Source organism: Temnothorax nylanderi, unplaced genomic scaffold, assembly GCF_030848795.1.
Source record: "Temnothorax nylanderi isolate EJ_2023f unplaced genomic scaffold, tnyl_v1.0 TNYL_tig0012_pilon, whole genome shotgun sequence".
In the NCBI taxonomy this organism is placed as follows: domain Eukaryota; kingdom Metazoa; phylum Arthropoda; class Insecta; order Hymenoptera; family Formicidae; genus Temnothorax; species Temnothorax nylanderi.
Genome location: NW_027249074.1, coordinates 128,692 through 156,137, shown reverse-complemented (window position 1 = coordinate 156,137; position 27,446 = coordinate 128,692). Strand labels below are relative to the sequence as shown.

The 27,446-nt window shown below is 48.4% G+C and overlaps 1 protein-coding gene across 2 annotated transcripts in view; it reads right to left on the bottom strand.

Annotated features, from left to right (window-relative positions):
• Positions 1-27,446, bottom strand: part of Nlg-5 (neuroligin 5) — a 108,617-nt gene that overhangs the window by 4,252 nt on the left and 76,919 nt on the right. For both annotated transcript variants that reach the window (XM_071697372.1, XM_071697373.1), the window contains exons 3-8: positions 18,917-19,214; positions 15,783-15,935; positions 14,664-14,864; positions 3,845-4,037; positions 2,525-2,969; positions 14-287 (exon numbers count right to left, since the gene is read on the bottom strand). In XM_071697372.1, coding sequence (XP_071553473.1) covers positions 14-287; positions 2,525-2,969; positions 3,845-4,037; positions 14,664-14,864; positions 15,783-15,935; positions 18,917-19,214 — 1,564 coding nt within the window. The remainder of the gene's footprint in view (positions 1-13; positions 288-2,524; positions 2,970-3,844; positions 4,038-14,663; positions 14,865-15,782; positions 15,936-18,916; positions 19,215-27,446) is intronic.

Here is a 27,446-nt window from a genome sequence, read left to right as displayed (position 1 = left end):
TGCCGCGACGTACCTATCGTGAGATACTGCTGAGTTCCTGTCTCATATTGTTCCCATGTGAGACCGCGGAATCGCGTCTTCTCCTTCGGCGTGCCGTAGTCGACCGACTCGATCTTGTGCGGCTCGTTCGGGTTGCCGGTCTTGGCGAAATTGGTGAAGAAGGTGAGCACGGCCTCCGCAACGCCCTGGTCTTGTCGGGAATAATTCCGCGGGAAGAAAGCCCCGCCTGCCACCAGCGGCAGCCCGAAAATATACGGTATGTCTTCCCCACGTACGCTCCCCAGGCGCTGCAACGAGATTTTCCCACTCTCAGAGAAAGAGAGAGAATCGTCGAGCGCTCTCTCCGTGATCGATAATTATACCGCGCGGCCGCCGGCCTCTTCTCTATGTACGTGCCATTCTCACGTAGGTAGGCGCGCGAGCCTATTATAATATTTGCTATGCCCGCAATTCGCGTAATTCGTAATTCATGATATAGTTAAATCATTATCGGCTATTGACGATTGTTTTATTTAATTAACCGAAACAGGATATTAGGTAATTATTGATAGCCAATTACTAGAATTTTAGTTAATTAATAGAACCCCGCACGTGACGGTGCGCGATTGCCCAGGAATTGTGTGCGGGCCGGCGGATGCCACTTCCAGCTTCCAGCCCGTTGTATGTACAACGACCGTAATATCCGACAGCGAAATTCTCCGTCGTGAAATGCTACCCGCGCATTATACCACTGATCCCCATTAGCACGCGTGAAACGCGCCTCGCAGGAAAGAATGCACGAGGAGGGGACCGTGGCAGGCGGAAAACGCCGCGATTAACAACTCAAATAAATTCATCGCATTTGCCTTCAGCGGTGTTGATATCGCTTTCTTATCCTCTCTTCGCGCGGCTTTTTCCCGCCTTTGTCTCGCCTAATTCGCCTCTCTTTTTTTCTTTTATCGCGCGTCCGGTAAACCCAGCGACGGCGACGACGTACGACGACGTCTCGTTTGTGTTGCCGGTGATATTTAAAGCGACGCGGAGTTCATTAGTCGCGATTACGCGAACTTATTAAAGAGCGAATCTTTCGCCCGGCGCTTAATTAAATCTCGTTTCGCACACGTGGACGGGGAGGAGGGAGAAGGTAACGTTGATGCTCCAAATCGCGCTGTTAACTATACGACCACTTGCATCCTCGCTTCCATCGTCCCTTCCCCGAGCGGGATTAAACAACTTTCGGGGACCGACGGCGACGTGACGCGCGCGCGGCTAATGCTAACTTTCGTTGTTTCTACGCGCGTTTCCAAACGCCAGGAAGATAATAACGCGAAAGGTAATATATACCTCCGGCACTTGCCAAACGGAGGAGATAATCCGTTTCCTTAAATATCCTACAAACACGAGGTACGAGATATTTTTTTCAGCCCCCGACGAGCGTCCTCTCCTCTTCCCACTAAATTGAAAACGTCAATCTGTTTCCCCGTCGCGACTTTAACGCGCCGCCGCTTGGCAGCGCGACTTTACAAATTGGCCGATATAACAATTTCTTTCTTGTCCTCCCGATATTATTATGTCAAGCGTGACAAATCCCCGTCATTCCCGGGACAAAATGCGAACACGGTGCGCGCGCGGGTCGCCCGGGGCGTTTTATTAAATCAGTGTCTTCATCGTGAAGTCATGGCCAGCGGTTGCCAGCCCGGGGTATAGATCGAGCGGGACGCAGAGTGAGACGGATGAGCTTACGAGGACGGTACCTATAGGATCGAGGGAGGGGGTGGAGGGTTTGAACGGGTTGCTTCCTTAACTGGAAGTGCCGGCGGACTACTAGGTGTCGAGGGCGAAACGTTAGTCTCTCTTCGGGACGTCAAGTTAATGGAGTTAACTCACAGACTTAAGCAGCGTCTCCACCTCTCTTCTGCTCACCCGCACACCCGCCTGCCTTCCGTCTGTGTCGGTATGGCGCGCGATAGCTGTGTGCTAGCGCGGCGGGACGATATCGTTTCACGATAGAGAAAAATCGACGCCTCGAGATACTGCGGATATCCCCGTCGATCGACAACGCTAAATTACGCGATTTCTTGCTATCGCCGCGCAAATTTCCCGCGGAAATCTCTTATCGTTGGCTATTACTTAAAAACACCTGTGTTGTAAAATTCGGTATTTAGCTCGCCACATTCCGGTCCAGTGGACCGCTGAACGTTTCGGTTTTCTAGTTGCAATCTTTTTCTTATAATAAGTTCAGTGTAAACTGAAATCATTTTCTTCACTAGATATTATCATAACCACCTTATTCAGAGTCTCTGTATTTCCAATTATAACATTATAAGCTTAAAAATATATTAATTAGAATGAAAATGACAATGCGACAAAGTCTCACGGACCGGAGGTGTGGCGAATTAAGGACTCGAAAATATAAGTGTGGCTAGTTAATGAGTTAAGCACATAATGATGACGAGAAAATATTCATGATAAAATTTCTTCGCGTCGAGGAAGCGTCGTGAAGCTTCCGCGAGCTTCCTTGGCGAGCGACAACGACGTGCCTTACCTGCACGTAGCCGCTGTCCTTGGACTGATGATTGAAGTGATAAAAGTACGTCTTGGCGCCCCGCCTGGCGTGGTAGAAGGCGATTCTCATGAGCGGCGCGACCGTGTGGCCATCGCTCAACGCCTCCATGGTCGAGTCCCGTATTATGATGGGGTGCAGCACCGGCTTATCCCAGTCCGTGTACTCGTTCCTCACCGCCGAGAAGATCTCGTTCAGATGGTAGACGTAGGCGTTGCGGATGAAGGTGCGCAGGATGCGATTCCGGTGGTCCTCCTCGAAGCCGAACTGTATGTCGTTGTTGTTGAAGTCGAGATTCGACTCGGTCGTGGAGACGCCCAGGATCAGCGGCACCTTGATGAACGCGTCGCTCGCGCGCTCCATGTCCATGCCCGGGTCGGGATTGTTTTGGTCCACCGGCAGGCCGGGCCCGATGCGGGGCACGAATCTGGAGGGGGACACAAAACGGGAACGGGGGAAAGTCAGTGCCGCATGCCGCCTCTCGCTCGTGCGAACGACCGGCGATACTAAATTGATATAACAAGGGTATTAAATCAATAATGCGAGAGCTATTAACCCGCCACGATCCGACGGTAATCCGATAATAATTCAGCGTGCGCGCGCGCTCCCGTGATTATCCTTGCAATTAGTAGTATCGCAGATTCATTTCGACCTCGCGGTAAATATACATATACTCGCAAACGCGCCCGCGTGGCCCAACGGTTAATCCTGTGAACGATGATGCGAATAAGTGTTGACGGAATTCAATTTAAGACTTTCTAGATTTCCGCGTTCTCTCCGCGGAAGCGCGAACGCGTCCGACGTGACGATTTATAGCGCTGCAAGATTTTTAAATGTCGCTATACACGCAGTTTCGACAGTTCATCATAATTCACCGCGGGCCGTGGACTCATGAAATCGTTATAAATTTGTAGCGCGGTAATTGCTGCGCTGGCCAGACGTCATTTTTTAACGTATCAATCATACCTCTTGAATTTTTTACCGTCCGGCATTTTCCACTTTTCATCGAAACGCGTAGCTCCAATATTCAGACGACGAATATATATGTACATATATATATTGTAGGATTTATATATATACAATATATGTATATGTGGCACAAACGGGGCGATCGCAAGGTAATATTATTTATTACATCGACGTGCTATCATAAATAAAAAGATGGAAAAGAGGGTACCGATACATTCCATCTGTCCCAATTTCACGATACATATTTCATTATTTTAATTCTCCCCGAATGTGGAGCTATCCGTATCTGAAGGCAAGAAGGGTAAATGTTTTCCCCGAACCATCGGCGCTCACCTGATTTCCGGTAATTGCACGTCCATGAGGGTCTTGAGCGGTACTCCACGCAGGCAGTCGGCTATGTCCTCCTCGCCCTCGGTCGAGCAGCCCATCTGCTCGCCGATCTTCGCCCTGAGGTCGTTCGGATCGTGCACCGAGGCCCAGGGACTTAGTGCCGAACCGCTGGATAATACCACACGATGAAATAATCCTGCGGAAGAACACAGACGGTTGGCGTATACAGGAGCGATATAGGCTCACGTAGGCACGGGAGGCATCCCTTTGCTCGGCGCTAAGCTCGTCGTAAACTCGTATATATCGAATGTACAGCGAATAGCGGCAGGATATCGTCAGCTTCCGAACGATCGAGCGGAAGCGATGAGCCCGACGGGAGTTACCCCAAATGGTTATTATCCTCGCATGGATAATTAGAGGCGGACGTAAATATGATCGCGCGCGCCGTCCTGTCCGCCGTCCGCCGCGTACAACACCGGCGATATTGTTTTCCGCGCGGGGGGCATCGCGCGAAATCCGACGAATTAACCGAACACTCGATTATCGGGACGATTAAAAACTGATAAGCCGGTACTACAATACGTCGCAAACGATGACAACTGCCAGTTGAAAAGTGTTATTTCTGATTGCTGATTGCCCAGTTACTGTCGCCAAAAAAGTTAAAAGTTCGCCAACTCTCTTTTGACAACCGCAATTGACATCAAGCGCAACGTGGAAATAACACTTTTCAACTAGCAGTTGCCATCGTTTGTGACGTATTGTAGAACCGGCTTTACGCAACGCACAGTTGCCAGGTTGAATTAGTCGTTACCAGAGGCGGAAAACACACGTTGAGCAATTTTCAATATCCGATCGCGGCGCGGCGCGGCGTGCAGGAGGAAATTTTCTAGGCAGCGCGATTAATATCGTCACGTCATTTCGACGGCCTGCGGCAACGTTTAAAACGTGGAAAATCATGCCGCCATGGAAAATTCATGCTAATTGAAAAGGATATTGCCGTACCTAATTAATCTCGCTTTTAATAAGCTGAATTTTGTGACGTAACGCCGCGGAACGTTTTCAAGCGCGGCGCGTTAATAACGCCGCGTTCGATAGGTATCTCCACAGCGCGCGCCGTATTCCGGTTACGAACCGGAAAATCATATTCGCCGGCAAACATTTATGCTGACGCTAAAGTCGTTTATCGAACGTCACTGATTTCTTTATGAAAATCGCTGTTTCGAATGCAAACATCGCGCTCGCGCGTACAACGCGCTCGTCCTCCCGTATAGTGAGGAGAAATATTAGGCAATATGTGTCCAACATAAACATTCGCGTATCGTTGATGCGCGGCACAAATATTTGTATTTTATGACTTTACATGCTCAACACTCGTGCGCGCACGTTTAATTTCTCGCAAGTGATATTCGTCTGATATAAATCGCCAAGCAATCGCTGTTGGATAATTTTCGGCTGGCGTTTATTATCCGCGGTTTTCTCCGTTGTTATAGAGGACGGGCAAAAGTTTTCGATCAAACAAAAGCGGAGTTGATTATTAAATCGCCCGATATATTTTTTCTTTCTCTCTCTCTCTCTCTCTCCCCGTAAATATATCATAAACATACTATATAACGGCGAAATATTGTTATCGCTCCATTGGCATTCGTGAAATGCGCGATATTCTCTCGCCAACTACTTGAGAAACGTCGCGACTCATTATGTTAAATCTGTTCGCCAGTCGCGGCGCTATTCCAAAACGGCGAGAGTCGCGGATGCGTTTAACGCGGAGTCTCTGCTGTCAACGAGCCGTAAAATCGCGGAAAGAAGTCGCGAAGGAAGAGAGCGACGACGCGGGAAGACACAGTGGAGCGAGGATCTTCCTCGTCTTCCGTCATACGGCCACGATTTCATTTCCGCGAGGCGACGCATTCAGAATGTGAGGGGGGGGAAGGGAAGGGAAGGGAAGGAGGAAGCGAGTGCGCGCGTACGCGATGACCCGAGAGTGCTCCTTTTGGCTGCTTTATCGCTATTATTATTAAGAAGTGCCGCCCGATGCGCGCCATCCATCCCCCTGGCGCGTTGCCAATGACGCGCGGATGAGCCAGAAGGAAAATACGGATAATCCATCGTCGGTGGATCCCGCAGCTAATCTCAAGCGCGAAGCGTACCCCATCGCGGATGCGATTCTCGGTAGTTATTCGTCGGTCTTGCTCGAAATTGTTTCCACAATTCATCGACGGGTGTCCGCACTTATAACTTTCCGATCACTTCGTGCGAAATGACTGCACACTGAGAAAAAAAAGTTGTTAACTTGACTAAATATTTTCAACTGACTGATTATTTTTTTAATTGAAATATTTATGTATTTAAATCAAATACGGCATGTATTAAATCTAACATGACGTATTTTGACTCAAATATTTAAATATTTCAATTTAAAAAATAATTTAAAAAATAAATTTAATAATTTAATTTAATTTAAATTATTTAAAAATGAGATGCTTATACATATAAGTATCAAAGATTATTAACGTCTTGACGATCAATCGGACCAAAACTAATGCAATGGTCGAATCGTCACAATGATTATTTGCCAATTTTAGTCGATGAAATAAACATCTAATGTTAATTAAAAAATAATAATCGGTTGAGAATATTTAGTTAACAATTTTTTTTCTCAGTGTGGTGCTGGGAGTGCTGGGGACCAATTACCCCGGCTGTGGTTTCCTTGAATTTCCTTCCCCCTCGTACCAGATACGACGCGGAACGTGCATCTCGACGTCGTTTTCGGTCGACCGCGTATCGTGCCGCTGATAATAGGACGTCGGCTGTATTTCTTCCCTTATTTCTGCGAGACACGTTCTCACGCAGGCCACGAAGAATTCGATTTACTCGCTTCGATAGCATCGCGCCGTTCCCCGCATCGCAGATTGACTATTGCCCCCGTCGATTCAACATGCGCGCCGATATTCGTGACAGAGGGAGATCGCTTCGATCAAAATGTCCCCTATCTCCGCGACTCTAGCAGCGTCGCCGACGAACCCTTTTCTCCCACGAGAAATCTTTTATTAAGTATCTCGAATATTGTGTGTCTCTCTCTCCGCTCTTAATCTCAGACGAACGCAATTCTGTGCGATGCGGAAACTAACTTCAAAACTTGTAATTTTCCGCTAAAGCAAATTTCGTGGAAAAGATTAGAAATAAAATTCCGCGCCAACGTTATCTAAAATGTAATGAAACTATAATCCTCCTTGAATACAATTTATGTATTATGCGTTTCTGCGTAATATGCTGTAGACCATCAGAGATGGAAACGTTACTTCATAAAAGCTATCGTTATCGTTACTTTTTTGTTACTATTTTGCGATACTAAAATAATATTTGACTTTAAAATTAAATTATTTAATAATCAATATTCAAACTCTAAACTGGTCTCTCTCTATCTTACGTTAACAGTGCGCACGATCTATTAAATAAAGATAACTAAAGTAAGAATACAAATAACGGTTGAATTCGTTACCGTTACTGTAAAAATGTGACGACGTTATCGTTACAGACAGAAAAAACGGTAATGGTAACGGCGTTGCAAGTAACGCGTTATTTCCCAACTCGGCCGTAGCCTCTCATGATCACTTTACACTACAGAGCTAAAAATTACGGAAATGGCGCTTGGTTCCTTATTGCATAATTGCATCCAGATACTCTATCTACGTTATTTATCGTCGACCTAAAAAAAAAACCCCCCGACCGGCGTCTACTGCCTGTCGAAATAAACGACCGCGCGGATCTCAACTCCCTCCCGGCCCACAATTACTCCATTTTTCACCCGATCCAGCGCGACTATTGCAGGCTTGTACTTTTGAAAGGCGTATTAATAAATGTTGCGGAAGAAATACGGGATCGCCGGTTTCTACGGCGGAGGGCGAGGAGCCGGTCAGCGGCGGCTACCGCGCCTTCCATCGCGCAGACGACATTAGCGTCGCCAGGGTTAACGCCCTTAAACTGTCACGTTAAACCGCGATATTTCACCCGGTTCCCCGTTCCCCCCCCGTCCCCGCGCTTACTCCCGCCCCCGGTCGGTTCGCGACTAGCCTCGTTCCGCTGGCCAGCTACCATAATTCCTCCACAATGTCATGTCCACGATACGAGAGTGTCGCGTCGTGTCGCGTCGCGTCGCGTCGATGAAATTTCGACGGGGATACATCGGGGGGGTTGCCGGCCCAGTCCGGCAGTCATTCGATCTCCTTCACGGTCCCTCATCATGGCGCGATCATCGAGACCACGGCCTCGCCTATCAGCTCGGCGACTCCCGGCGTCGTGGCGCCGCGCCACGCCGCGCCGACCGGTTGGAGGGAACAGGGAACAAACCTGGCAAATTGACGGTGTCCCCCCCCCCCCCCTCGCGCTTCTTAATAACGAGAATAATGGGTTTCACTCAGCGAGCGCGACGAAACAGACCGCGGGGGGGGGGGGGGAAAGAGGGATGATGAGGCGCGCGCGCGCGGTCGGCGGAAATTGTATACTTTTCGTTAGCGAAGCGGTAAGCGAAAGATTAAAGGCAAACAAGAAACAACGGCGCGTGACGGTGGTAATCAGGCCGGCTTACGTCGCCGGGGATGGATTTTCCCGGGGCGAACGCGCCGGGCGTGGAGCGGCTGCAGGCTGGCTCTGATCGTCGCTCAGGAAGGCGGTACACCACACGCCGCGGTAGTGACCAATCGGGACTTCTCAATGGCCTGCACGTTCGCTCGCATGGTTATATCCGTGATATTCCCGTTCGGATTTTTGTCGGATTTCACTCGGCCGAATGCCGGAGGTCTTTCTCTCTCCGGGATTCGGAATTCTATCGCAAGAAGCACTAAATCTCAGTTAGACAAATTTCTGACGGACCCGCAAGAGACGAGTACGCGTCACTAATTTTTATCAAAAAATAGATTTCGTTCGACTCGCGTGATGGGAGAGGGTTTTGCGCGCACAAAATACCACTATGCGGACAGAGTTCAAAGATATAAGCGCGGGGTCATTTTTTTTTTAAAGGGCTTGATTTTCCAGCGTTCGTTAAATGGGATAAAAAATAATGGACTAAAAAGACGTATTTGTTCCTGGCCGAGGGATTTTTCCCCGGGAATTTCGCTGGGGTTTGGGGGAAAAAAATCGGGACGTTCATCATGCGCGCGGGTTATGCGATATTCACGCATCGACGATGTCGATGCCTTTTACAGAGGGAAACGTTATCGCGGAGGATGTTCATCCGCAGACGTTAATTTATCAAATGTCATAATATTCTGTCGTGAAAACATTATTCTCTTTAGAGAAGAGATAAAAGCGCTTAATATTCTTTTACGTAAAAGGAAGACAAGGAAAATATTGTCCGTCCGTCGCGTCCGAAGAGACGCGTGAATTTTCATCCAATTCAGGAAAAATCCTATTTAGATGGCGCGCAAATTATGCTTTGAAAGGAAGCAGGCGCAAAATATACGGCGGCTCAAATTTATTTTCTTCTCGGCGGAACGGAATGTCCGTCTACTTACTTTCGCGACCGCGCGACTTCCATATATCGGAGCATATTCTCACGATCCTCTTCACTTCCCGTGACGGTTCAGCCGCGACATTCCGCATGTAAATTACTTCGCGCGTCTCGTGAAAATTCTATGAACACGTACGGACCTCCGGGAGCAGCTATACTGATTGAATTAAGTTTGAACACGTAAGAGCGAAAACTGCGCCGGCATGCTTACGAGCGGATTGCGCGACACACTTAATTCTGCTCTTAATTAAATTCTAACGTCCATTAATTCTATTGAAATACTGTATTCACTACTGAGGAAAACGATAATTCTAAAAATATGCGGGGAATAAATAAAGTTTAGACTTAACAATTTATCGCTGGGTGCACATTGCTGACGTACCTGCAAGTTCAGAGTAAAATGACGGTAGATATTGTGTCGGTTAATAATTCAACAGTTTGAAAATAAATTTAATAGCGTTGTATCGAAATTTCGTGCGTTAGCGGCCTATCAAAAAACAATTTTAGCGATCGTGGAGATGATAGAGTAACACGCCGAAATCAATTCCGCATCCGGCGGAATTGTACGTGGACCAATAACGACGCGGATCTCGAAAATCCGGGAATGGTCTCTCTCTTTCTCTCTTTTTCTCCCCGTTCTTTTTTTTTGTAACGTCACCGGAACGTTTCTCTCGCCGGTTATTTTTGTCGGTAACGAACTGCAAAATAGAACGAAGGGGGTGCGCCGCGCGAAACGGAAGACGCGAAGGTAGAAACACTGTTTGGAAGCTATTTTTATGACTTATTGTTATGCGTGGTATTGCATGGCGCTTGGCTTTTCTCGCCGTATACCCTTTTCTCGGAACACGAGAGAGCCCGCTACATTTCTAATCGCAATAAATTTTAATAACAAATTTCATATCTAATTATTGAAACACCGATGTACATACATTTAATAAATTTAAAGTAAAAAACTAAGATTATTTTGCATGAAGATTTAGAAAATTATAATAACTTATTAGATTACTTCTTTTTACTTCATATATTGATCTCTGTGTTGAACTACTGAGCTTGACCGATCCGTTTTCATGCGATATATATTTTCGGACAATAAAATCCCATCTCTCTCTCTCTTTCTCGCGTTCGCACAAACATATAATCCGAAACGTTGAAGACGCTCGAGATATCATGATATAACCGTGGCGAGCGTTTATGTCTCGGGGTACAGCGAATCAGACAATTGCCAGGAATCACACTCGGTTGCCCCCTTGATTACTCACGAAGCCAATCGCTCGTATCTCTGGTCCGTGAAAGCCGTGAAACTGCTGGAGGAACAGATGGGAAAGTAGAGAGAAGCAGTAGTTCTCTCTCTCTTTCTCTCAGAAGAAATGGTGTTGCCTTGGTCCAAGGATTGAAGAATCCATACACGCAAACACACACATATGTGCGCGAGAGAGGGAGAGAGAGAGAGAGAGAGAGAGAGAGAGAGAGAGAGAGAGAGAGAGAGAGAGAGAGAGAGAGAGAGAGAGAGAGAGAGAAGACATTTCAAGGCGTGCTACACACGCTCGGGGTCTTCGCTCATAAAAAATTACAACGGGAGGAAACGATAAATCGAGACTGTCTCCCCGCGCCACACGAGAAGCTTATTTCTCTTGTCTCTTGCCCGAGTGATGATACGTAACGTCGACGGTCTTCTCCGGGATTGGGAAAGGGAGGCATGGGGAAACCGCGCCCCAAACACCCCTGGGACGGCCAGAAGAAGTGGCTTTCTGAATTACACGAGAGATCGATGTAATACGAAACGTTTATGTCTTCGGCTCGCGGTGGTGGCCGAGCCGGTCGGAGGCAGAGAGCGCGCGCGGTCTTCATTTATCATCGGACATCGAAATCCGCCGAAGGCAGACAGCAGCTAACGGCGGGAAAAGCAATCGTACCCTTCGACGTGGGGCTAGTTATCGACGTTGAAACCCAAACCGATCGTTTTGCAACTTTTTACGCAACGTCGGGCAAAGCCATTAGCCGTTCTCCGTGTAATCGTATCGAGTACAACAAAATGCGCCGGCAAAAAGCGGATTGCACGCTTTTGCGGATTGCACGGTGTGGGTACCGCGAAAAATCGTTGGAAATCAACGTAGGTAACACTCCCCCCTTTCCCGCCCCCCAATCGATTTTACACCAGTTTCGGTACAACTTAATCCGGAATCCTTGTTACGGCGTTTGTCACGGCTTTAACCGGCGTCGGTTATCACGAGGCAACGCGTTTATCGCAATTCTCGCGAGTTTCCTCGCGACCGCGTGTTGCGGTAAAAATCTATTAATATTTTCGCAGCGCCCGCCGCGCGGTCAAGCGGCAAAACTCTCATCGACACTTGCCCATTCATTTCCACTCAGTCGTCCGTTAACTTTGCATAGCCATACGTCCCAGACCCGACCAACCGACCGCCCGAACTGCAATATTAAGCGAGACTGCAGACGTCTGCATTCGTCTGCCGGAGAGGCCAATGTCGTTTGTCGCGAGTAAAGTAAGAGAGTTAATCTTTAATTCTTTGGCAATCACATCTCAGAGCCCCGCGCGCGGTCTCCGAGAAGAATCTCGAAAAATATTTCCAGAATACTCGCAACGGCGCGGCGTGAGAAGAAAATTACACGAGAGAAAAAAAAATTAAGACTTTTCGCTCGGCGCCGGATTGAAGATCGATGCATCTTCGTTGCCGTTTCGCTCGTTGACCGCCGCGCGCATTTTCTCCTCCGAGAGAAGAGCATTCTGCCTTCCGCTTCTGCAATCTCTGACCAACGGCGGTAAGAAGTACGGAACCGCACCTGGTCTTCGCGGAAACCAACGGCGGTGGCCGAGACGTCGAAATCGAAGGAGCGGAAAGTGCGGTAAGGTGCCGAAAAAACCCGACTGACCTCTGCGTCCGGGATGCCCAAGATAAGCGCGGTTTCCCTGAGGGTTTGTCCGTCTCTCTCCCTATGACTCTCTCTCTTTCTCTTACTCGCTCGCTCTAAGACCGCAGTCGAGTCTCGAGAGGAAGGACGCGGCGCGCGGAAGGAATGCACAAGCAAGAGCGATGCTCCCTTCTCGAGATGTAAACTGTTTGCGCGCTGTTTCCGGCACAACCGGAGATCCGGGAAATGGCCAGACGGGAGAGCGGTTCCGGCCGACCGCCACAGCGAGAGAAACCTTCTTTATCCCCATCCCATGCCGCTTATCCTTCGTGTTCCTTCTGCACGTTCCGCCTGTCTGAGTGGCTATTTACACTTTCGGCTTTTCCTATCGACGATGACAATTTCGAGGACCGAGAGATGGGTTTGCCGCGAAGGCGACAATGTTGCCTTTCACGGCCGTGTCCTACGCCGAGATTAATTTTTCATTAATATACATTCAGGATTTAATTCCATCTAAGTAAAGGGTTCAATTTTGCAAATAAAAATGTCAAGATTTAAATCGCAATGGATAATTTTGTGCAAAAATATCTATTTTTCGAAGATAAACTATTGCGGCTGGGGGCGCACGATAATTTAAGCGTGCCAAATCGAACGAATCTGGACCGTCGATTATGCGAGGCGTATGGGTAGGCAGAACGGGCGTTAGTCATAATTTGCCTGATTGGCGCGGAATTAGCGTCCAACTATATCACGCGCCGTAATCGCGTTTGCGTGGATTTATCGCGCGGCGATGTATTTACGACCCTTTTAGCGTCACCGCTTTTGTTTCCGCGCGCGGCCTCCGACGCGCGTCCCGAGGACCATGCATTTTTATTATTGCGCAATTTCCTCGCGCCGTCCGAGTAGCCATACCGCGCGCGGGATCCCGCGCCACCTAGCACCTGAAAGGACAAAAGCCGGGAGGATCGTTCAATTTCGGCCGGTGTTGTCCGGCGACGATAAAAAAAAGGGGGAGAAAAAGGAGAGAAAAAAAAAAGAAAAAGTCCTCCCGTCTCGCTTTCCCCCCCCCCTCATCGAATAAAATGGAGTCCTGCAATTTGTCACCCCGGTCCGCGCGGTGATGTTTTTTTGAGAGGACGGACCAACCCTTCGGTTGTCTCCTCCACGAGACCCTCGCCGACTAATCCCCGGACGATTAATCTACCGAAGGTCCTGCGAATAGCGTCTCCTCGTCTCCTCCTCGCTTCTAACCTGCCCGCCCGGGTTATTTCGCCCGGGTATAGGTTTTCGGCGAGATCATTTTCGCCGATACGCGGAATCGATCGTACCTCCGATCCGCGCAACCCTCTCCTCATCGCTCGGTTACGTCGAATTTCACGCATGCATTTTCCGCCGGGGGTGAAACGGCGGTATCGCGGTATCATTTTTCATTGTGTTTCCCTTGTCGTAAACAACAACGTTATTAATACGTTAGCGGCGTTACGTAAATATTGGATCAAGTTACTCGACAAGCAAATATTTCCACCGGCCCTCAGCACACCGGGCGTTCGTACCGCGCCCCGCGATCGAATTGATTTATTTTCTATCGCAACAGTACGTCGGCGGCGAGAGTGACCGATGAACTGTTAAGCCTGACGGCGCGCGATGACGGCATTAAGCTGTCAATGGGGATTTGACGCCGCGCTGAAAGGAACAAGCGCGATATGCCTTCGCAAAGTATATATACGCGTCGATTGAGTCGAAATTGAGTGAGACGCGAAAGACGTGAGTACCCTTATTCGAATGTCGTCTACTCTCTAAATCTCATAGAGTCGTTTCGCCACTAATGTATTAGAGTGATTACGATAGTCACTCCAAAAGAGAGGGTTGTCAGTCTAATTTGAGTAAACACGGAAAAAAGATTGGCTATAATACTATAACAAATTAAAAGACCAAAACCTATGGTTGAAAACGTGACGATTAATCCGACCAAAACTAATGGTCGAATTGTCACGACATTGCCAAATGTTGTCGATTAAAAATAGAGTTTTTCTTGTTAATCACTTATTGGCGGAACAAACATATACTTTTCTATAACAAATTTAGTTGTAAAATAGGGACAGCTAACATTTTTTTTTGCAGCGAGAGCAAAAGGTTTCGCTACTGTTGCTAAATTATATAGCTAAATTATAGCTAACACTTGGAATTCACTCGTTTCAAGTGATACTTCATTTTCCGACTTTTAGAGAGTGGATACGCAAATCGCGCGTTCGCAAACGTAAGTTTCTCCCGCGCTGCGTCTCCCACGTCTCTCCTCCCTCTAATTACCGCGGGAGGCACTTAAATCGTAAGAGCGTACCGTTAAAACCGGACGCCGCGGAATTCAACGTCTCGTACGTGCGCGCGAGCGTTCGGACAAAAGTCCGAGGGATTAATTGCTAATTGCGTTTCGGGATTCTCCTCTCCTACCTTTGCTGTAAGGCGCGAGCAGCAGCAGATTCACCAGCGCCGCTCCGGTGTCGTGGCCCATCAGAGTCACCCGCGTCGGATCGCCGCCGAAGGCGCCGATGTTCTCGCGCACCCAGCGCAGCCCCATCGCGATGTCCTTTAAAGCAAGATTCCCGCCGGATCCGGTCGTTCGGTCGGCGAACGGACGAGTCCTCAAGAATCCTGGAAGAACGCCAAACCGTTCGCGATTCAACCGTTCACGTGGATCGCATCGATATCCTTCCCTTATTGCATTTCCTTCCTTTTTTTTTCTTTATTCCTCTCGTTCTCACGCAACATTTGCGATGCGGTAGCGTTTGTTCGATAAAATTTCGCAAGTTTCGCCGTGAAAGCGGATTCTCGATTTAAGAGACGAAGATTTCTGACGATTACGACTGGAGAATTTCATAAAAGAAAAGTTTACGGAGAAATAAAAGGGCGATATACGCGTGAAGATTCGATTTAACGTTTCCCCGACTATATAGCGATAATTAAACGAAAGCGTGCAAATATTCGTTACGCTATTAAGTCATAAACCAAGGCAGTTTGGCAAAGTAAATAGATAGAACTGACATTTTCAGACTTTCGCGTATTCCCAGCCGCGCTACGACAGAGATACATTTTGTGAGTCTTCGAAGTGCCAATATTGACTTAAGAATGTAAATGGTTTCTACGAAGCTATCTCTCTATTTCGGGGGAGTATAGCTAGGCAGTTAATTATACGAACTTACTTTCGAGGAAGTGCGAGTAATAGACGCGACTTTTCCGTTTTCCAGATACACACTGCAACTTTTTCCAATATTAATGATAAGAAAATTAATTTAAAACTTATTAACTGTCTATTTAAATATTATTCAGTAAACAAAGGTACCTACAAGTTAGCGCACATTCAGAAGTGAAGAAAATTCTAAATAAACAAATTAATTAATAAATAAAGATATCGGAGATTACAGACTACAAATTGAAGTATCTTGGCGGAAAGGTGGATGCCATTTGGAATTGCTTTATCCGCGAGCGTGGAATGTTGCGTCAGGAGGTTCGCTTAATGAAAATGCTTTCGGGGATATACGGGGACGGGGTTGATTAAAGGGTGGCACGTACCTAAGATGCCGAGACGATAGTTGAGCGTGATCACTATGACGTGGCCGGCGCTCGCCAAAACCGATCCATCGTACAAGTTACCCGATCCCCATTCGAAACTTTCGCCGTGTACGTACACCATCACCGCGTACGGCGCCTCCAGTCCTCGAGATCCTGAAAGCAGCAGGCAAGCCGTTGGAGTTGTGTCCGTCCGCGCGGTCGCTCTTCCATTTTCTTCCGCGAATAAACTCCCCTTTCATCCGTGTAAACCTCCCATTGACAGATCCAGCTTTCCCGTAATACCGCGCGACATTATCGCTGACGCAGCATTATGCTTACCCGCTTTATCCCACCCTTCGCCTCCCCGTCGCGAGCGAGCCGCAAAATGTAAAGCGGAGGATTGCGCCTGGCGAGCTTTCATCGCTTTAAGAGTCTCGTTTCTTTGCACACGCGCCTGTAACTTCGTTACGCGATATATTGTTTCACTCCGATTAAAATTTACTCCCGAGTCTCGCGGAATGTGTTTCCACTCTGTTCGCCCGACAAACGTATAAAATGAAATCGTCCCCGCCAGCCAAACAGTCCGTTTTCGCCGTTTGCCATCTGCCCAATTAAGACGACTAATTGCATCGCGTGATCCGCGCTAAGGATCCGACCGCTCGCCTTCTACGCGCGAGTACTCGTCACGTTTTCACGGTCTCTCGAGATCGGAAAGGCGCATCCACGGTATATCGCGATTCGTCGCACGTAGAACGACTCCGGCGGAAAAACCGCCGTGGCGCGCGTCAAAGCTGTTCATTTACCGAAAGGAGGGCGAAGAGGAAGAGCGAAGGATGTGGCTTCTCTTTGAGCAACTTCGCGCGCCGATCGATCGCCCGCGCCGCCGCCTCCGCGAATTTATTTACCCAGCGAAGTCGCGGCGGCGACGACTTCTCGCGCGCGTAAAATAAGCGCGTCTCTCACGATCGGCGGGGGCGGTTTACGCGATCGCGGGATTCGTTCGGGGCGCATCCCGCGCGGATCCGCCCGCGCCGCGCGCGTTACACGCTGATCGTCGTAAACCGATACGGTACGGTTTGGAAAATCGCTCCGATAAAACGGACACCTTCCTTTTTTCAAACGCTCGCTCGCCTTTTACGGCGGACGTAAAATTTTACGTCGAGAGCGTCGCGTAAAGCCGGCACCGCGGAGGTAAATTAAAGCGCAAAAGCTTGTCTTAATAAGGCTTTAGGATTACACGACGGCCTTTTTATAGATCTCCGCGCGCGTCTCGAATCCTCGAGTTTTCGTATTTGTAAGTACTTCGGGTTTAGCGAATCTCCTCACCTCCTGCGACGGAGGTCCTCAATGTACACGACGTCTCCGTCAGAGAACCTGGGTTTCGAGATTAAAAGTCCCCGTTTAATTGATAATCGTCTTAGTAACTAATAAACCAGGAGCGCGCGCGTTTATCCGTCCGCCGCGTCGCAACTAATTAACGTCTGTCTGTCACACGATTTATACTACATCGGATTACCTGTCTAGGGAGACATCATCCAATAAACCACCACCGCGAGAGAGGCGGCTTCGCGCGCGCTGCCAAGTTACGTTGAGTTCGCAATCATCGTAGTTACTAATTCAATCGCGCGCCGCGATCTTACTTTGATTATCCGTTAACTCCGTAAAACTAGCCCAATTAGTATCGATCAATCCGGGCGGGAATACTCGCTTCGCAACGTTGCGAAGCGCCGTCTTTGTCGATTAGCGAATGCCGATCGATAGCCGTACGCCGTCTTATCGGCGCGATTGCATATAGAGCAGCCGCTCGCGGCGATCGTTAATCGCGCTCTAATCGCCGCGCGAAATCCGCGGGCCTGAAATCGGACCTGCGAAAGCATCAGGGCGACGACATACACCGCTCTCGTCGGTTTGCCACGAAAATTGGAGTTCTTTAAAGCGGAAATTCTTGGGTTCAACTGAGAGTCATCCTTTTCTTACAGTGGCTTACTCTGCACCGCGCCCTGCTTATCCGTGTCTCCCTCGTGTTACTCGCGTAGCTCGCGCAATTTTCAATCCTTCTTCCCGCGCTCCTTTTTAGCTCCCTACCGAGGTTACGGCGCAGACCGACCCCGCTTTACGTTGCAAATTCACCTCTATCTTTCATCGCGCGCGCCGAGCCAACGTGCGACGTAGCGCATGCGGCGGCTGCTCCCAGGTTGATACTACCCCGGTATAAAGGTACTAATTACTTTAGGACTAATTACTTTAGGAAGCAACTTGCGCCTTGTAATACTATACGGACGCATAAATTGTCGGCTCCGATAGATAATATAGTTGAGAATTTCAGGAGCGCCGAATTATGGCCGCCAACCACCCTGAAACTTTACAACGGCCCCTCGATGTAACGTGTGTTATTTTCCGCCGCATAAAATCTTTTTTTTTTTAGTCGTAGAAAATTAACCGCGGTCGATTGCGTTCTTCTGTGGACGTTGCCGCCGATACATAATTTTAAGCGTGAAATCAATTTCAGCTCTTTCTCCTCCCCGCTCTCGTGCTCACAACGCACGAGTGCTTTCAATCGCTTAAATGTTATTAATCTCTTACAACAGAACGTTTTAAGAATTTATTCGAAGCGAAGATTTACGTATATACGTGTGTACGTTCCTCTTGAAATAAAGACCGATCGAGAATTGATAATCGAGTTGCAATCCTAATAATCTACGCGTCTTGAATAAATAATAATAAGATACAAAAGCTACATTATTTATTCAAGTAGCAGGAGTTGAACTTTCATTAACTCAATGTGGAGTAGCTTTACTACCTTCCCGAAGAATAAAGGACCTTCATTAAAACTTATTATCCCTTTTACTCTGTCAGAACTGAGGAACTTTACATTACTGCCGAGGTACTTTAGGCGACAATAGAAACGTAATTCTGCATAGCTCCTTTTGGGACGTTATTTATCGCGCGACCTTGCCCTCCTTTCGTGAAAAAGAAATCTACTTTTTCGAGACACACCACGTAATTTAATTCCTAAAGGAACGGAAGTATTACGAGAAAGTGGATCGCACGCGCGATGAAGAGTCACTTGTCCAAAATAATTTCAACAACGCTCCGTTCGACCAGTTAACACGATTGAATATTATTAAATAAATTCGAGATATGCCGTTTCTTACCGCTTCCGGGTATGTACAGATTGAGGAAGAGGCAGTCCTCGCTCTGGTTCGCCAGAAAGACGACCATCTTCTTGAGCTGCTGATACCTGCCTTGCGGCATCTGCAAGAGCGCGGCGGTGCTATTGGCGAGGTCCGGATAATTCTGCGGGCACACCGCGCCGAAAGTCTCCGCCAGCTTGACGCCGTTCCAAGGTATCGGCGAGATGGGGGGTCGAAACCTTAAATCTCCCACCGGAGGCGCGGCGTACGGTATCCCGCGAAACACCTCCACGGGATCTAAGTGCCGACTGTTTAATTCCTGCAACGAGAGAACGATACGAATGTCGATTTAATCTTTATAATAATTGCAAATTGCAAATATGTATACGCGAAGAATGTAAAATATTCTACAATAAATCTCCTTTTATGAACAATGTAAAAATTTGTAATAAAATTGCATGATTGCATGATTATCGGCTGTATAAATGATCAAAAAAATTAATATCAGGTGAACCTGAATTTTTAAAATGTTGTTGGCACGCACAAAAAACAGGATGTAACCTGTTGAATTTTTGTCTATACTTCTCATTTCGCATTTATTTCATATTTTTGTTACTAAATGTTGCTTATATTAATAATATAAATTTCGACAACTCTCTCTCCTAATATCCGCGCGGCGCAGGCCAAGTTCCTTCCGATTTCGTTTACTGTCCATTTTAAAACTGTCCTCGGCCACCAACCTCTATATCCGGCAGTTTTATCGAGTTACAACAATGTCTACATATATCAGTTTTATCCCCCAGGTTTTATCAGGTTTTATCGCGGCTTTATCGATTCTATCCGGGCGTCTTGGGATAGCTCTGAAATTGATAAACATGAACTCTCCTTCCCCCTTGTTCTTCGACCGTCCGTTCGCGCAAGTAGCTTCTAAAATACGCTCGGATGCTTCTCCGCGGAGATACATCGCCCTCCCTGTTCGGGGCATACGGAGATCTCCGGGAGGGAAAAACGGAAACCGACAGCCCGAGAGGGAAAGCTGGAAAAGCTCCTCCCTCCCTCCCTCCCTCCCTCCCTCCCTCTCTCTTCACCCTTGCACCCAATATCCATTTCATCCTCTATACGCGCCTCGGAAGCGCATCGGGCGAGTGATTCGAAAGATACTCGGGCTCGCGTGAGAAGAAGATACGACCCAGCCTCCCTTAAACGAGCCGGTGATTAAAAACGCTGCGCGAAAAGCCTTGACTCTCTCTCGCGTTTGATGAAAAAGTCGCGACGATTGAAAAACGCGACTGAAGGAAAAAGAAATAGGTAAGAAGAAGCGATCCGTGCTACGAAAAGAGAACCTTTGGCTATCGTTTAGACATTAATCATCGAATTAAAAGATTTAGCAATATAATAATTTGCTTCTTTTCGATACGCACCGTTATCTCGAAAAGATTCGCGAAGACGGATCCGGTCTCGTAAAGTACTATTTCTCGTGACGTAACCGGAGCGGGAAAAATTGCTGCTCCGGTCGCATCATGGAAACAATTATATCGGAGGGGACCGATAGATCTCGTTTGCTGCGGCTCGACTTTAATTGCATCACCGAGCGCAATTGGGAAAGGTCTGTCCCGTCGAAATGGTCGTTCTACGATTCGCGCTGGAAATTACAAAGTTCCCTTAACGTATCGGCGGCGCGTTTTCGTCGCAGGATCGATGAAAAAAAATTAAAGGAAAAAAGGGGGAAACGTGAAAAGAGAGACGGAGAGACAAAAGAAGGGGAGGGGCGAAAATGAGAGTTATTCGATTCGACATTTCCAATTGCATTAAAAATTAAATGTGCGTCATGCGACTGCCGATAACAATCGGCGCTTATCGAGGCTCCCATAAAATCCCGGGGGATAGTGGCGATGACGTGGGATGAAATATTAATTTCGCTCCATGAGTTTGCGAATTTTGTTCCGGCTGACGATCTCGTAATTGACTCTCGTCCGACAGTTAAAACATTAAAAAAAGAAGAAGATATATCGACACGCATGGGTAGAAAGATGGAACTTGAAAAAATAACGAGTAAATTCGAATAAGCAGAGGAGAGCGAGAGAGAGAGAGAGAGAGAGAGAGAGAGAGAGAGAGAGAGAGAGAGAGAGAGAGAGAGAGAGAGAGAAAGAGAGAAAGAAAGAGAGAGGGAGGGAGAGAGAAAATTCCGAAATTTCGTATGTACGAGCACGTTCGTCCCGGTTCATGGCGCAGCTTGTTATTTTACGATCATGGCATTCATTTTCGTATTCCCCGGGCGAGCTATCACGTAGTTGGAAATAAATTCCCATTACCGGAGGAACGGTGCAGGGGGGGGAGGAGAGGGGGCTTAGTGCGAAATCGCAAGAAAATGGAAACACACGGGCGCGTGTGTTCGACGAAAGGGTCGCCGTTCGTGAAAAGATTCGCGTGCGAAAACGGCGTTACAAGTACGAGCAGTTTCGCAAGAAAATGGAAACACACGGGCGCGTGTGTTCGACGAAAGGGTCGCCGTTCGTGAAAAGATTCGCGTGCGAAAACGGCGTTACAAGTACGAGCAGTTTCTCTTCGACCCTGCCGCTTTCACCGTCGCGGCGTCGTACGTCGTTCCTCATGAAATCAGTTCTGTCTGTGTGAGGGGGGGGGGAAGGGGTGTGAGAGAGAAAGATTTGCTAAAATCTCTCTCACATTTGAGTACTTTTGACGTGGCCGCGTGTATATATACACGCGCCAGCGAATGTAGATACATTTGATGACGCACGGATGCATCACAGCTGCTTGCGAATTAAAGCGCGGACACGGGGTAAGTAGGTCGAGGTGAGAAAAAAATCCGAGATACCAATCCCCGATTCAAGCGGAGGTACGGTTTACTCCGCCAACGAATCCGCCATTAAACCCCCTCCCGACGATCGCCGAAATTTGCGCGGGCTAAGCTTTTGACGCGCGGGCACGAACACCCGCGCGTGTGTCGCGATTGATGCAGTTTGACGCCGGCATGTGTCGAATTCGATAAAATTTAAATATGAAATTGGAGTCCGATTTGAACACGCGCCGTTTTGGAGCCTTTACATTTTACGATATTCCGCCCGCGAGAATAATTACGCATCGCCGACCTTTGAAACGCGCGTGTTACAGTTTGTTATTTCAATGGCATTAGCGCGTCCATTAATCGCGCTAATTTGGGATAATGAAATGTCGTGCAATCGCATAAGAGCTAGCTCGACATTTTAGAAAATTAGGCAATTACGTTTATGGCGTAACTTCGACTGTATATATATATATACGCGTGTGTAAGTTCAGCGAGCAAAAATAGCCGCGGAAATTCTATCTCGTTACCGCGCGCGCGTATTTAAAATTTTCGCTCGACACTCGCAGTGATAAGGAATTAATTATAAATGTCCCGGCAATTAAGGGTTCGCCCATCGCGAGGATCGATGCGCGTCGCGTTTCCACCGCCTATTGTTAGATTCTCCCGCCCCCCCCCCCCCCCCGTTTCAATCGAGCGCCTTTCAGTTCGAGTAATAGTCGCGCAATAATCTTATCTGCACGATGGGATGAGACTTATGGCCGGATTATTGCCTCTGTCTGCTCCTTTCGGGGACGAGGATGCCGAGGGAAGGCGAGGGAGGAAAGAGAGAGGATGGCAGGAACGCGGAACGGTTCGTGGGCGGACTGCGTAACGGTGTGCCCGGTGAATTATTATAATCTCTCGGCGAATAGAGCGAATTTTATTTCGAAATCAGTCGCCCGCAGACGTGATCGTAATTCTCATTATTTGCGGGACGCGGGGAAAACTGCTTTCTTTTTTCCTTTCGTACTCAACTGCGAAAAGTTGGGGATTTGCACGCCCGGTCGGGACTATGGATTCGCCAGAAGTAATAGACTTTAGGAGACATTAGCATTTCGACGGGTTTTTTCCCGTCGTTTTTCTTTCTTTTTCGCGAACTTTCGCTTAAAGCTGATCGAAAAAATTCGTCGTTAAAATTAAGCTCGGAGGAAACGACGTGTACATTCTTGATCTCAACGACGACTGATGTTGCTATTATTCCTCGCGCGTTTCCTCTAAAATATCTTCCTCCCTTGTAAGAGTAACAAGAACGATGAGCCCGGGAGTTCGTGGAGTATCTCCGGGACAAGCTGAAGAGTTTGGAGGGCAAAGGTGAAATCGTCCGTTTTCTTTTTTGCCCCCTCTCCCCCACCCCCCTCCTTCAATGGGACGGAGGGAAGCGAGTGACGGGATAAACGGGACCGGCAAGCTATCCCGAAATCTCTCTTCTGGATACAAAGTGAAATTGATGGCCTGCATTTACCGGCGCGCGTGTAGACGGAAACACGTGGGAGGGAGAGAGAGGGAGAGAGAGAGAGAGAGAGAGGAGGGAGATGTTACCAGACAGTGATGCGCTGTCGATCCCATCTGCGATGCATCCCAAACGAAATGGCGCTAGGTAAAAAAAATATATCTGTTAGATATATTCGATATAATGCGCGCGGTTGTGCGTCGAGGTAAGCCGATACTAAACCGACGTGCGACGCGAAGCGAAAGGGATATACGAGAAGCGGAGCGAGAAAGGCGCCCTGTTTATCCGAAGACAGCATAATTTCGCGGGAGCTTTGCTGATTTATCATTTGTACGTATACGTTTTGCGCGCAACGCGTCGCTCGACAATTTGCATACGTTTATTTATTCCGTGACAATTGTTACCCTAAAGGGATTGTTTACATTTCTCGCGAGCGTGATATTCATTAGGTCCCGCGCATGGAGATGATAACAAGCGAAATAAATTTGGTTACGTCATAAATTATGCGGATGCGCGGCGGTGAACGAAGGACAGGCGCAACATCGGCCAAAGCGAGGCGAATTAATACCGCGTTTCTGCGTATTTCGCACGTGCAATGTATACGTTTAATTGTGACAGCGGATAGGAATTAGTTTCGCATTAATTAGCGACGGAAATTACGGCTCGAATTTTATATGGTCGAGATAATGTATCGCGGCAAAATATAAAGGACGTAAAAAAAAAGGAACTCGAATTGCATTTTCTGAATTGGGCCGTGTTCCACCCAGTCGAGCCGGGGGTGCGTCGGAAAAAATAATTATACAATCCTTATCGAGCTGAACGCCACGGGCTGTAGATGCGGTGCAACAATTATGCAGTTTGTTGTTGCAAAAATTCCAGAGGGATGATTTAAACGCGGAACGATAAATTACGTAAATTTAGAGGCGTAATAAATTATGTGCGCGACAAAGGAAGTCGAGCGGAAAAATGGCGAAGATACGGAGGATTTACGTCAGCCCTCTGCACACACGGTCCAATAACGGTCGTATGGAAGCTTTTGCTGCGGTGGCGGGAGGGTGCGTTTCAATGAGTTATAGGGCGCACATAAATGTAAAAGAAATTTATTAAGCTTCAAAGTCGCGAAACGGCTGTGTGTTTCGCCGGGCAAATCTCCCCCCGTGGAAACGCAGCTGTTGGAAAACAGACGAGAAGATTTGTCGCGTCCGCGAATGTAAAGACGAATGAAGATGCGGCCGCAAACGACCGTGAAGTTGCATTTCAGTCAAGCGGATCGCCGATTAAAATTGCCCGGGAAAGATTTATCGTGAAGATCGAGGAGAGAGAGAGAGAGAGAGAAAAGAGCGATGTTTTTTTTCTCCCGCCGTGGGCGTTTACAAAGGACAGCGTTGTGATAAAAGACAAAAAAGAACAAAGAAAAAATATGGATCGGCACTTCTCCGGCCGGAGGAAAATATTTCCAAGATTGAAATTCCGGCGAGAGAGAGATGACGAAGAAAAATTTCCGGGTACAAAGGCAAATTGACGAGCGCGGTAAGAGCATACATTAATGCATTTGCAATGCCAATCGAGCCGACGACGAATACGCCGTTCGGACGACGGGCGTAGATAAAAATAAAAAAAAATTTTAAAAAAGGAATTCCGCGATAGAATATCAGCGCGCAGATGTAGTTTCGCGGGGGAATTATTATGCGCCGTGAGGGAAAATTTGTAAAGCGCTTCAAAACGCGTATGCGCCTCGGCTTCGAAATATACGGGATGGCTCTCGTAAACCGTGCGCGCGCGATGACTGTATTAAAAAGACGCGGCACCTATAAATATATATTTTTTTTTTGCGCGCGTCTCCCCTTCGGTGGACGAAACAAGGACGCGGTTAACGCGATTCTCCTCTCGTCGGCGACTCGCGCATAATAAATAAGCGGAGGGAAACTGTATATTTCCGTTCTGCGCCGGTGTAATCCGGACGCGTTTAACACTCGGATTATGCTCCAGCCGGATGCCGAGGGAAGACACGGCGGCGTGCCTTTGATAAGGACAACGTCCGAGAGTCCCGAATTGACCCAGATTCCATTACGAATTCAGCATGCGTACAAAATTCAATATTCCGGCGAGGTCTGCCTCACAGAGGGGGGGGGGGACTTAATAAATACTCCGAACGTCGATATATCCTTATCAGTACGTCCAAGAATAGGTAAACGTGTGTCTCGAGCACACGTACGGCGTGGCATCCGCGATCGCGTAACGATAATCAATCGTTCTGAGATTCGCATCGCTCAAGATTCACCGGGCGAACCGGCGCGCGGCGGGAACGTGCCTGCGGGCGGCAATATGCAAAACAATGCTGCTTATACATCACGCGGCGCGGGCGGAGAAGCGAGCGCGAGAGAGGCGTCCGCGTCGTAGTCGGCGCGCGTTTGACAGAGCAATGTTTTCTCCTCCGGGCGGAAACGTACGGCCGCTCGATCGGTGCGAAATGGACCGGTGAACGGCGAACGCGGACGCGCGACGAACAAAAAACGACAACGGTGAGTTGCGCGCGTGGGGCGCACGTTACGACGTAATGTAAAGGGCCACGAGGCGTCCTGAGCGAAAAAGTTTTCTCGTTATCCATCCATCCGCCCGGGGACCGCCGCGCCGGGCGAAAAAAGGCCGGTAAATTGCGGATCCCGCAATTCCCGCCAAAGCGACTGTGGCCCCCGCGTCTCTGATCCGCGCGGCGGATGTTTCAATCGCGCGAGATACGACGTTACGAATGCGCGCGCGCGCGCGTACAAAATAATCCGCGGGGCTGCCGTTCGTTCTCTTTCACGACGATCCCCGCGGAGACTTGCCGGGTGTATACCGGCAAAATGAGGCGCTGAAAGGGACGGAATCGACGGTGATGTGTGTGGTCCACGTAATATACATATATACCCATGCGTAAAATCCGCTTTTAGACGCGACTACCTATTTAAAATGATTCCCCCTCCTACAAATCGCGAGAGTTCGCCTTACTCCAACGTTGTAAACGCCTCAATTATTTCGCTCCTCGCTCTCTCGTACAGCAGTTAATAAGTCCACATTGTTCGCCCGAAGTATCGAAGTTCTAAATTGCAATATCCCGTATAATTTGTATACGCGTCTTACGCGGGCTTGATAGGAGCGCGGAGATGAAATTCCGGTATCCGAGCGGGGGGGAGGGGGGGGGGGATATATTTTAACGTTGCTCGACGATCCCGTTTTTCGACGCGGGCGCGGCAATTTCGACGCAATCGCGCGATTCGTAATTTCGCCCGTGTAACAACGACGACGCGCAAATAGTCAAGCGTCAGAAAGTTAAATAACACGAGGGGAGAGACGCGCGGGAGCTTTACTTTCGCGCCGGTCGCGGATCGGTTGCGTTATTGTCGGACAGTCGGACGGCAGAGGACCGGATTGATCACGGAGCGATCAAATTGGCCGATTTCCCCCGCAATTCCCCCGCGGTCTGCGGCCGCGACGGAATTTATTTTTGCCGATGTAAAACCGCGGCAGCGGCGGTGGCGAGGGTGGTCGGCCGATATCCCGCCCGCGGGATACTTTAACGCGAAACGCGAAATTTGCCGGCTCGTATTGCGAGCGACGAGGTGGCGTCGGGCGGCCGGCGCGGCGCGGCGCGGCGCGGCGCGGCGCGGCGCGGCGCGGCGGGATTGAATCGGACGTCCATCGATCCGCCTCTTGTCGATATGAATATCTATTAGACGTAATTGATGTCTACCATCCGGCGTAGCGAATGCCGCGGTAAATGTCAAATCGGCCTCGCCCACTCTGACTGATCGGTGTTGTGAAAACGCTTCGGTCTCCGATATAGACGAGCTGCCAGCAAATTGTCTCCTGGAAAAATTTCGCTGTCGTTCGGGACACCGTGATATCGAGCCCGCTTTTAGTTTCCGCTCCGGCGCACACAGTTTATGCGGAGCGCATTGAAAATAGGGCGGAGCTTAAAAGACAGATTTTTCTGCTGTACGCATTTTGTATTTTATTATTTCAATTTCACTCGCGAAATTTCGAATCGCGCGATAAAAGCCAAGCTCTCGCTATTACGAATTCGTTTGCGGTATACCGTTTGACGAGAGCGGTCTCTTGCTGCATTTTTTTTTACATGCGTGTGCTTAAGTGAGAGAAAATGTGTGTCTAACTGCGAAGATACGACGAGAAAGCTAACGAGCGCGGCACGTGTGTTCTTAATTAGAGTGTTATAGCACGGAAAAAAAAGAAAGAAAAACGGAGGAAAGATATAA